The 12079-nt window shown below is 36.2% G+C and overlaps 1 protein-coding gene across 11 annotated transcripts in view; it reads right to left on the bottom strand.

Moving 5' to 3' along the window:
* Window positions 1-12079, bottom strand: part of VPS13D (vacuolar protein sorting 13 homolog D) — a 110206-nt gene that overhangs the window by 50067 nt on the left and 48060 nt on the right. For 10 of the 11 annotated variants that reach the window (XM_075027444.1, XM_075027447.1, XM_075027445.1 and 7 more), the window contains 14 exons: window positions 11892-12042; window positions 11041-11251; window positions 9662-9909; window positions 8787-8978; window positions 8050-8176; window positions 7025-7167; window positions 6024-6154; window positions 5602-5777; window positions 5350-5473; window positions 4283-4518; window positions 3414-3522; window positions 2599-2759; window positions 2140-2248; window positions 71-250 (listed from right to left, as the gene is read on the bottom strand). In XM_075027444.1, coding sequence (XP_074883545.1) covers window positions 71-250; window positions 2140-2248; window positions 2599-2759; window positions 3414-3522; window positions 4283-4518; window positions 5350-5473; window positions 5602-5777; window positions 6024-6154; window positions 7025-7167; window positions 8050-8176; window positions 8787-8978; window positions 9662-9909; window positions 11041-11251; window positions 11892-12042 — 2298 coding nt within the window. Of the gene's footprint in view, window positions 1-70; window positions 251-2138; window positions 2249-2598; window positions 2774-3413; window positions 3523-4282; window positions 4519-5349; window positions 5474-5601; window positions 5778-6023; window positions 6155-7024; window positions 7168-8049; window positions 8177-8786; window positions 8979-9661; window positions 9910-11040; window positions 11252-11891; window positions 12043-12079 lie in introns of those variants that run through there. The other variant, XR_012650357.1, reaches the window with a different exon arrangement.

Here is a 12079-nt window from a genome sequence, read left to right as displayed (position 1 = left end):
AATATAGAAAAAGGTGTTTCAAGTACAAGCAAATAATGAAACTAGATTCTAGTTAATGAAGGACTTTCACCTGCAGAACTCTAGTTGGCCCATCTGGGATGACTCTAACAGCTAGTACTCCTGATCCAGGCCTCATCTTTTGGTTTATGAACTGCTGCTCAGGTGGAACTGGCCCCAAAAGTTCAAGTGAAGTATCAGGACCAAGAACAACTTCTGCTCCATCATGAAGACCTAGTATTCCTCCCTTTGCCTGGAGAAAGAAAGAAGAGTAAGGAAAAAAAAATTGATAGGTAAAGGCTTCAGATAACTGTTTACATGCATTAATTTAAAAGTGTATTTTACTTTCCTCTCCTTACTCTTCAGAACTAAAAGAAAAGTACTCCAGCAGCATTTTACTTGGTATTACTAAAGCTTCTGGTAACTCATGTTTAACCAGCTTGGCAGCTAAAAGAAACAGCCAAGATTAATTATTAAAGTATTCCCACTGGATGTTCAGAAACTGAAGCTATCATTATCATGATCAAACACGGGAAGTCCTTCCTGAAAATATTTTCAAAATGATAGAAAGCTTTCTAAAAGATCAATTCTGGATCTGCAGATGAGAATGTGAATCCTTACTGAGCCAACATCTTCAAACAGCAATGCAGGGCTTTTTTGGCTGCTTCAAAGTGACAAGTAGTAAGTTACTAAGCTACAGTAATCTGATCACAAAATGATCAATGCAACATCATGGGACTAAGTCAAATATTCTTCTCTAGATCTGTTTTTTGGTATTAGAATTGAAACATAGCATCAAAGGTGGCAAAGGAACACTACATTGCTGCTGGAGTCCTCTCTTATGGCTACTACATTCCTTTAAAATTAATCAGACCAGAACTACAAATACAGTCTTAAAAGGTTATTGTGAAGCTTTAGGAGTATTTTCCATACTTTTTCTTCTTTGCTTACATCAGAACAAGCATCTGAAACTTCAAAATCGGTTTTGGCAGAGTATTTCTAGTTTCACAGATGACATACATACTGTCCTGCTATTATAGAGTGAGCAAAATGACTGAGATGCTTGTTTTCTGTCATTCCTGTCCTGTTTTAAAATGAAGAAATAACCGAAGCACACATTTTGGGGGGGAAAAAAACCCAAACAAAACCCCAACAAATTACAAGGAATTTAGAAACAAGAAAAGAAAGGGGGCAGAAGGGGGCGATATCCCCAACAGAACATGATAGTATCCTATCTGCAGGATTTTCAAAGTGATGTTATCAGTTTGTACCTTACAGATCCATTCCAGATTTATTGTGCTCATAAAAGACTCCCTTTCATCACAGAGCTGACATATTCCCTATGACAGTACTTTTTCCACTGAATTGACGTTGTTTTCCATTGACATAGCTAGCACAATTTATTTTTTTGAAAATAAAACATTAGAAATAACAACATTATTTATTACAAACATACTTGCTATTTCAACAATATGCAGGGTAACACTGAAATTTGTTTGTAAGCAATGGATAAATGTGGTTGAAACACTTAAAAATAAACAAAAAAGAGCATCAAAATTCTTTTGATGTTTAGTTCTAGAATTTGTAAAAGCAATCCAGGTTTCTGTGCTTACAAATTCTACCATCAGCAGGCAGAATTATCAAATAGTTTGCAAGTGTTAGCTGTCTGCAAGTCAGAGTTTCCTGGAACACAAAGAAAGAGCAAACAGTTCAAACTGCTTTTAAAATTCTTATTACTAAAATGTTAGCAACATGATTCTGAGAAGTGCTTGGTTATACACAAATCTTGACTTTCATAAGTGACGTTAATTGACACAACCTGCAGCATTTTCACATTTGGCATGTGTGAGAATATCAAGGCTCTATTTATCACTACACTCTTCATTTTCAACGATGATGTCCTATTAATTTTCTAATTATTTACTTTCAAATTAATAGTGCAAGATGCCTCATTATTTGAAATTGATAAGAATATTCAAACATGAATTTAAGCCACACAAGCTGTTTGTGCAAGTCTGGTTTCCTCTGTATTCTGAACTTTGGCCTCAAAGCTTTTTTGTTCACTTCAATACTAAGCCTAAATGACTTTGTCATCTGTATCAGCAACAGTCAAAACAAGTTCAACATATAATCACTACTGACCTGGACAACAAGTCCGTGAATACCACAGGTCAGCTTTCCGTCACGAAAACTCCATGTCTGCGTAGTACTGCGCCGTCGATCAGGCTTTCTCAACATCAGGGGCTCATACCTGCAGCAAAAGCATGCCACCCAGTACTTAGAGGATTAGAACTTGTCAGTTTTACTCTGGAGATGTATTAATGGCGAACACTTACTCTAATTTTGTTCAAGCTCATTCTCCTAATCTTACTTCTGAAATGCTCTTTTAACAATCTGCTGCTGAAAATACACTAGCCATGCTTTTAAAAATATTTCCAAGTCACAAAAGTGATCATGAGGTCTGTTCACAAAGACAGATAAAATCTAGCTCTTCCACATGCCTTCGGAATAACTTATTTTCTTATGCAGAGAATATCATGTTAAGTATGCTTTCAAAGACATGGTTATAATCAGTTTCCTGAGAAATTGTATTTGCAATACCTGTTATCTGTGACAGCTGCCAGGCCTGCAATATCTAAAATCATGCAAGAGTCCACAGACCGAGGAGAAGGTTTATGGGGGTTATGAGGAACTGAAGAACCTTCATGACAAAGCATTCCTGTGCCCGTCATTCTCCAAAGCTGGGATCGTTTTCCTGGCTCCTGTTGCATAAAACCTCAACATTTAAATGAACACAACAGTACAGAGCAAGTATTTCTGTTCCATTTTGCTATCAGATGCTTTGAATTATAATTCTTGGAATGACTTGTATAGATTTAACTTCAGAGCCCTGAACTGGAATTAGGAACTAGTTTGTATAAAAAACTTCTAATTCAACTCTGTATTCAATGAATAAGCATGCTACATTAGCACTGTTAGATGAGAGCTGTATTTACAAGCTATTTTTCATCTCAGCAATATTTAAGTACAGTTTCTATTTCTTAAGAGGTCCAGAAATAGAAGACTTAGCTTACAATGCAATCAAAAAGGAAGCAGGCCCTACCTTGTAACTTCATTAGAACATCCAATATACAATTACCACACTTGGTTGTCTTAGAGGCATTTACAATGTTCGTTACTACTACTTTTACTCCAATTCCCTTTTCTGTCACCCTTACCCCCATAAAAGTCTTAAATGGAAGCACCACCATAATTCAAGCAACCTGAATTGCAATAACCTGTCGCTTTCAATGGAGTCTGTCTCCACTCTTTAAAAGTTACCATAAAAATGTTTTTATTTTTTCCTTCTCCCAGCATATGATTTTACCTCAGCACATAGCAACAGCATTTTAATAAAATCAAATGTGTCTTGGTACCTTCTTTTTCAGGACAACTCGTTGAGTCTTTGGAGAAACATCAAGGACAAGCTCTGCATACGCAGCATCCTTATTCGAAGCAACAGGTCTTACACTTGGCTCCTGTAAACTAGAACACCAAGAAAACATCATCATGTTTATTCAGAGTAGCTGCTTCTTCTGTAGAATAAATTAGATCTGTACCAAAGTCCAATCAGGGAAGCTTATACTTCCAATATAGCCAATCAAACAATAATTTATGTTGGGTTTTTTCTCCTCTTGTTATTTTTGGAGTTACCAGTGTAAGCTGTCAATTTGGGTACATTCTTAAAAGGGACTTCGATTTCTCACTGTGACTAGGAACTTCACAGGCAAAGCAGAAGAATTCCCAAGAAAACTTTCTAATGAGGAAAGCAACAAAGCATTTTCAATCTCCCATAGCTGTTTTCAATAGCATATAAACTAGTACAAGTTTAAAATTCATAGGCATGTCATAAATAGGTATGTCCTGTAATCAAGTGTTCTTTATACACCAAATGAAATTAAGCCCCCAGACATGACCCTAAACATCCCTGCTCTTCTATGATCAGACAGTGGGGTCACAGCAGATGGCACAATCGAAATCTTTCTCACTACGTGATAAAATAAACAATGGCAAGCTGCACCTATAAAGGTAAGTTACCATGACCAAATGAGGTAGGATACACAGCTTACCGACTGCCAGACTCAACTTCTGAATTTTGGTATTTCTTCTGCTAGCTACAAGGTTGACAAAAGTTTAGCTGCATTTGAAAAACTTTCAAATGGCAACCATTGAGAGAATATTAATGTAAAGCCTAAAGAACACCATGACTATACAAAGTATTTTCATCTAATATATAAAGAATTACCCTGAGAAAGTGTATGTGGCAGCAATATAAATGAAATTTTCATAGTAAAGCTGCTTGCTATCTTGGAAGTCATTCATGCTACAGACGATTTCTGAGGAGCCTGCTCCTTTAACTGTCAGCATTATAAAAGGTGGTAGAATAGGTTCATCCCATGCATAATCCAGGGAGGTCATGGGCTTCACTTCAGTGTACAGCCTTGGCTCGACAACACCATGCTGATTAAAAACAATTGGGACCTGTAACAGTTACAAAACAAGATTTGGTTTCACAGAGAAATTGTTGATCGGACAGATTTTTTTGCTATCATTTGTTAATTTTTCAGGAGTTGATCACTGAAACATGTTCAGCTCACTTCCTTCCCTCCCACCCAAATGGTTTCATATGCATTTTCTTCCATTCAGGTCTCAATTAAAGACAGTCTCAAAAGGATGAGAAATGTCATCTTTACTTTTATCTGTCATCCGTGGTTCAAAATGTTTTTAGTCCCACAGCAGTATCTCAAACTCTCCTAATCAAAATTTGGAGACTTGCCCAGCTTTATTTAACAGTTCAGTACCAAAATCCAGAACAAGAACCAGTAAGTATCAAGAGCTCTGTCAGCTGGTCTGATCACAAGTCAGTAAGTTACTGTAAAATATGCAAAGTAAATTCTCTGATTTTTATAATCACTGACATGGAAACCCAAAGACACAGAGAAAGGAAGTGGCAGAAGTAGCCCAAATTCTTTTTACAGGTTATTCAAGTGCTGAAAATAACACAGAACAGATTACAAACTAACACCCTAACACGATTTTCTCATCAGTAATAATGCTCTTCCTTTCAATTCACAAAAGCCACAATGTTAGCACCATCATTTGAACAAGATGAAGTAGTTGAGTACTACCAAGTTTTACTAAAACTTCAGAAAATTACAATTATTATATAGAAATACCTCTTGCTACACATACTTTCATTTTATTTCATTACACAAGCTAGTCAGCTCCTGCTTCTAACAAATATAAAAGAACTCATACTTTTCTTTTTTAACAAAAAATAAAAGAAAAAAATATGATTTTTTGCTCTTTTACCTTGGAAAAATTGTCTATGCGGAAAGGTGGTGGTAACTGATCTGTGTCACTGAATGCAATGCGGTACGTGGCTCCTTGAAGAGTAATTTCTACTCTTAAGAAGTAACATTTTCCCAGGGTGTCCCTGAAAAAGAACAAACAAGTGCAAGAGAGGTAGGCTTCTGATCTGTGTCACCCGGAGTCGTAAGTGTTAAACAGCTGCTTCTATCAAAAATGGAAGCATGCTACAGAAGATTTAGATATAATAGCTACCTCATATTAATATGGAACGAGTTATTTTTGTTGACCTCAAAGCCCCCAGACCAAATGCAGTTTGGGACATCCATTAGTCTCACACACAATAGTTGATCATAATCGTTACGTGGCCAGTGGAACACGACGCTGGAACCAGGAAGTGTGGAGATATAGCCATCAGGATTGGATGTTCCCTAGTAATAGAAATTGGTAAATACATATCCTATAGGTATTAAAAAATGCAGTATTAATCTATATACCTCTCATACGAACACAGCAATTATTCTGTTAGGTGGATGCTGGTATTAGAATAATGAGAAAGATCCTCATAACCAGCCAACAATACCTTCAAGTATAATGTTTGTGTTCTTTTTGGTTAGAAGATGCTGTGACTAACTACAGGTATTGTAATAACAAGTAAAAAAAACGAAGCATCTTACCCGACCTCTGGCAAATTCCCGCTGAACAAAGGCAAGCTTGTAGGTTGATTTATTATCTAATAGGTAACGGGGTGCAAATGTTACCATGCACGTATCAATATAACGGCCTCTGCCTTTTTTAACATCAATACCTAGTAATAAAAACAAGTTAAAAATAAAGCTATTATTTACAAGAGAAAACAGAAGACATCTGCCACAATATATTTCACTAACAAAAGTTTTTTTTCTTGGGTCCCTGAGATGCACTGTTTCTGCCATACCACAGCCATACTTTGAATGTTATTTTAAACTGTAAACATAAAATTATGCCATCTGTCACCCTCTGTTTCTCAAGTACTATTTAGAGATCGCAAGCACTGAAGATAAAAAAAAAAAAACTATTTCCAATCACAAGTAAATCCATGCAAGTAATTATTCCACTTTTAAACATATGAAAAATTCCTCACAAATCACTGTGGAGTAACTTCCAAACTCTGAAAATCTATCCTGTCGTTTAATTAAAAACTAAAAGCTTCCAAGGAAATTGTACTTTATGTACACTAGGAGCACAAGAAGACAGAAGCTGCACTCCTCCACATCAACCTACAGAGGCACCACAAAGCAAAAACTACAGAAGCAGCACACAGCTTAACGGTTACAGTATATAGACACTCAAAATAATCACACACAGTAATGCAGTGGGATTTCAAATGTACTTAGAAGTAACATACAAGGGGAATAAAGACACAGAAAGAACAGTTTGTAAATGCAGTTATTAAATGCTCAATGATGAAATATAAAAAATAGAAATAACTGAAAACTGGTTTTTAAGCTAATGAAACTCAAAATAAAAATGTAAAAATACTTAGAATAGTAATTTTTGTTTAATAATTTTCTCCGAACCCTCAAAAAGCCTTTAACAACATATGTTTCCCTGCTGTAATTGTTCTGTTTCTGCTGTCACTGACATCATGTCTTACGAAGCTCTACAGTATTTCTCAAATGTTCCTATCAACACATACCAATGTTATAAATGAGGCCTGGCCGGTTTCCATGTTGGATCACTTTAAGGGCTCTGACACCACTACCACCATCCAGGGAGAAACCCTGGCACCAGCCAGGCATACCTTCAGGATGGATTCCTTTTCCAACCCGCATCGTACAACTAAGGGTAAGAAAAGAACACAAAGATTTACTCATTTAAATGAAGGATCAGGTATCAACACAATGCTGATGATCAAACACATACCCAGGCACACAAAGAACACCTGTGTTTTAACATAAAAGCATTGGAAGCCATGATACATTTTCTGAGTAATTCATTCTGCTTTTCTGCCATAAGCGTTTTTAACATATTGGTCAAGATTCAGCGACCATTTCTTGTAAAAGGCTTGGTAATGTTCAGACTGATTAACCACAACATTTGTGTGTCTTTTTTCTTCGAAAAAGAAAACGAGAAAAGTAATATGGAATAAATTTTTGTGATAAATTTAACTGTTGATCATTTGAGCAAAAATCCCAGAACATTTCAGATAAGTTTACTTCAAATCGTGTTCTTATTTCTTATTTTCATGGAAAAAGCAAGTTCTCTCCGTGATGCCAAAGTAGCTGAAAGTTTCACATCAGAAACACAACAGCTCTACTGCATTCCTGCTTCCCACTAAGTGACTGCTACTGCTTCTCTATTAACATTTAAAGTTTAGGATTAGGGGTTTGGAGTGTTTTTAGTGGTAACAAACTAATTTACACAACTTGGTAAGTCTCATCAAAAAAGTTCTTGATTTTCTTACAAAAGAAGCATGAGTTCAAACCACACAAAACCAAAGCAGCATGCAGACGCAACAGAATCAGCCAACCAAGGAGTTTTCAGTAGGAAATGTCTAAAGATCCAATATGCTTATTTCTTAAAAACGTAATAGATCATCTTAATAGGGACTGACTTTTCCTACATGATATTCATACTAATATATCCGCGCCCAATCCTCTGTGAATTACTTTCATACTTTGTAAGGTTCCTCCTGTCTCCTCTTCTTGTGGTGTTACTTACAAGTTTGGCTGTTCTTTATCAGCATAACAGAATAGAAGTGGGCTGAGGCTTCTAGCAAGCTCGTGCTCTTCAAACTGACCTGCAGCATCTGTTTTGGCATTATCTTGTCTGAAGATAAGTGGTAATCCTTTAAGTAAACACAAAAAATGGAGTGTCAAAATACACTTTACCTTTGCACAAATTAAAATGAGAATGGTAAAAACTACTTCAAATTAAGGAACAACCTAAAATATTTCAGTTGTAATATCAGCCATCAGTCTGCATGCATTTTCCCTCTCATTCTCTAACCTGTTTAACAGCTAGACCTATTAACAGCTACGAGCCACGGAATCTGGTCCATGCAGAAAAGGAGTTCTTGTGGCTCTGAAAGCGCCAATGGATATTAGCATAGAATAACTGCAATTTAGACCTATTGCTGTCTCAAGGTATTTCAGTCTTTGAAAACCATAATTTTAACAGTTATCTGATCTATGATGATTTATTTAGACGTACAATAGCTCATGTTTGAAAATCTGCAATATAGCAACTAAAATGTCTAAGTTACCTGCTGTAAAATTCATCAAACAATAGCTGCTGGCACTGAAAAAAAAAAAATTAATAACAAAATTTCTGCAACTTTAATTCCCTTAAGTAGTGTTTAAAAGCCCTATTTGGCTAGAAAGCAAATCAAAACACTGCATGAAATCTTTATTTCCCAGTTCATGGTTACAGCCATGAAAAAAATACTGTAAACTTACCTGTTTTGTTGATTAACCAATATGGTGCTGAAATTAGTATTTTTAGAGAACCTTCAGCACGACATACAATCCTTATGGTCAAATTTAGCAGTCGTTTGTTGACATCATACAATCGCATCCGTACCATATAGTTTTGTGTCCCAGGAGGAATCAACAGCTCTTTGCAGATTGGGAAATTTTCTAGCAATACCCCTACAAAAACAAAAGAAAACAAATGAAAACCAAACATTACCCACACAGAAACACTAGTTTCTGATAAGCATACAGGTTGGTGTTTCATATGGCTTATCTTTCTGAATATTTCATATAGCTTATCCAGATTAACTTTTAAATTTGCCCAGTGTAGTAACCTCAGACCTCATGAAGAAATGCCTCAATTTGAGTCACAAGCAGCAAAAAACATTCTGTAAAGAACACTGCTTAGGGCTAACTACTACCTTAGGCATCAGAAGTCCAGCCAGTGTTGAATAATTCCATACATACTCTCAACACCAACTTTTTCTGTCAGAAAGAAAACAGCAAAACCACCCAAAATGCTGGGAACTTATTTGATTTATTCCCTTCTTTATCACTGTTCTCTCCAGTTTCTACTGTTTCCACTCTTGGGAAAACGAGAAAAGAGACGAATAAGGAACAGACCAAGACAGCTGACAGACTTGAATGATGGGAATGATGGCAAGATTAGTATTTTTTTTCGGATGCATGCACGTGGTTATTACCTATAAGAAGCCCTGCAACCCAATGAAATAATCATACAAATGCTTTCCATTTTTTCTTTTTTCCATTCTTGCATGATAGTGCCTTGTACAAGAAACAGTTATATTGAGGTACTCCTCTAGGAGGATCAGAAAGTGGTATCTGAAAAAGAACCTTACCAAGCTCAATGTTCTGAGATGTATCAGCTGTGTGCAATGCTGCCTCTTTGCCAGGTTTTAAGGTCCCATTAATTGGCATTCCTTTAACATAGAACTCGAGTTCACAGGGTAGCAAGTTACAGATTACCACCGTTGGCAATAGATAAATAGTATGCCCAGGCTGTCTGAAAATCTGTTTAGCACTGTCAGAAAATATGTTGGAAGGCATGTAATCCGGGTAATTTTCTTTCTTTATAGCCACACAAAACCTGTGAAGGCAACGTATGTGAGAAGAAGTCAATGAACTTGATGGAATAATTGAACCCTGACTTTGTGTATTGCACTAAATCCCACAACATGCGGTAACTTCAGGACTGATAGCAAAAACAGCATTTAGAATTGTTCTCCATATAATCACTTTGGAGTTTGATTATAAGGTATTTTGTATTTATACCTACTATAAAGACAACAGGAGTTTCCTGATTTTAATCAGAGTTAATTTAATCACTCAAAAAACCCTCATCTGTTCAGAGACCTAACATAAAATTACTTTTACAGTTTACCAACTTTAAAACCAACTTCCATAAACTTGCAGAAACATGTTATCAACTATTACTAAAAAGAGGTTTTAACTATTAAACTATAATTGTGTTCTTAAACTTAAATGCTGAATGTGTCCTTCTTCCCAGTAGATGTATCCTTGCTTTGGTCACAAGATACTTCAGTTTTTCATTAGTTAAGGTAAAAAATTGAGTACATAAACCTTCATTTTAAATAATTTGTTAATTTTCCTCCCTCTGATACATTCAAAACCTGCATATTAAGCGGCAAACTACAGAACCGACAGACAGTGGTAACTATATAGTATGCAAAGGTCATTTCCTGAAACAACTTCCATAATCTCTACTCTAGTATTTCATAAATTGAGAGCATCCCTAAATCCATCATATCAGATAACTACAAAATTCCATTAAGTCCTCACTATGTAGCAACATTTTGGGGCTTAGAACAGAGTACAGGACATTCAGGGAATGAGTATTTGTGAACACACTATGGTAAACCACTCATTATTCTCAGTGAGACAGAGGAGATAATTTAACTTAAGTCCACGTTCTATTATCTAACCTTTTCTTTTTCACAATAAACATTAATAGTGTGCTTACTTTGTATTCTCAGACATTTGCTAACAGACACTGTCAAAGGGGCTTCAAGGAGCCCTGCAGAAATATTGCAGTTATGCTTCAATGCTTTCTCATTATCCAACAAGCCAAACAAAATATCCTATTAAACTGCAAAAGCTTTCATCTCTCAGTATTTTCTTTCCTGTTACTTACTTTCACAGTATTTCATTTACCAGAAGATAACACAGCTTACAGAAAAATAATTAGGTTTTTAATTACCTAAAAAATCGGCTATTTTCAGACTCCATTGAATGACACTCTCGCTTGCTGCTGCATACTTCTGCTGTCTTCTGAACATTAGTCCAATGAATTGGAGCCTTACAGAAAAAGACTCCCATTCCTTTTGGCCTGGCTTGCAAACGCCAAGATGTAAGATGTAATGGAATAGCAAAGGAATCTCCTGGCATAACTGCTGGAAGAACTACAGGTTCTGCAACCAGAGAAGAAAATACTTATATCAAAACAGGCCCCTTTACTGAAAAGCGTAAAATTTTCAAATACTAACTCTCAAATTATGAAGAAACATGTTTTGTTTTAACATAAAATACTAGCTACTAATGTATGTTTCAAACACCAACCTGTTGATTTAAATCCTACTAACAATCTGGCAGCAGACAAATTTAGGTGTGTAAATCTGAAACTGGCGAAAGACTAAAAACTTGCTGAAATTCAAATTCTTTTTCCTTGGATGCTTTAGTGAAAATACTTATTTCAAAAAGATCTCACTCACTACATTTTGGGTACGTTACCAGCATATCACTACATTTCTAGACCGCACCTTTGCAACTAACACCTGAAACTTTCTAGACTACTGCTAAAAGGTACAAGTTGCTACCTACAGGAATAAGATTCAGTCCTTGCAGAGTTTCAGCTTTCCCTGTTTTCCTGAACAATAAGCAAAAATCCTACTGGGTTCTCTAGCTTACCTTGCTGATCATTTTCATCTTAACATTACCCATTTTCCCTCCAGGGAGGACTACTTTGTTGTCAATCATTAGAGACAGTGGTGAATCTTCTTGGGGAGGAAGCTAAAGATTCCCCATAGTATGGAAGGAATATACAACGCTTACTGTCAGGAGCAGAAGGACTATCTAGTCTTAGTTCCATTGGTGTTTCCAGCTTGTTCTTCACAATCAAGGCTGAGCGCACTGTTATCACTTTCCGAGCGCTACCTTCCATGGTAACTTCAAATACCACACGAACTGGAGGCAATGAAGAAAACTGGAAGATATTTAAAAGCATTAAAAAGCTCAGGTAA

The sequence above is a fragment of the Buteo buteo genome, chromosome 5, assembly GCF_964188355.1.
Source record: "Buteo buteo chromosome 5, bButBut1.hap1.1, whole genome shotgun sequence".
Taxonomy (NCBI): Eukaryota; Metazoa; Chordata; class Aves; order Accipitriformes; family Accipitridae; genus Buteo; species Buteo buteo.
Note: the sequence above shows the minus strand (reverse complement) of the source record. Positions and strands in the feature narration are given on the sequence as shown.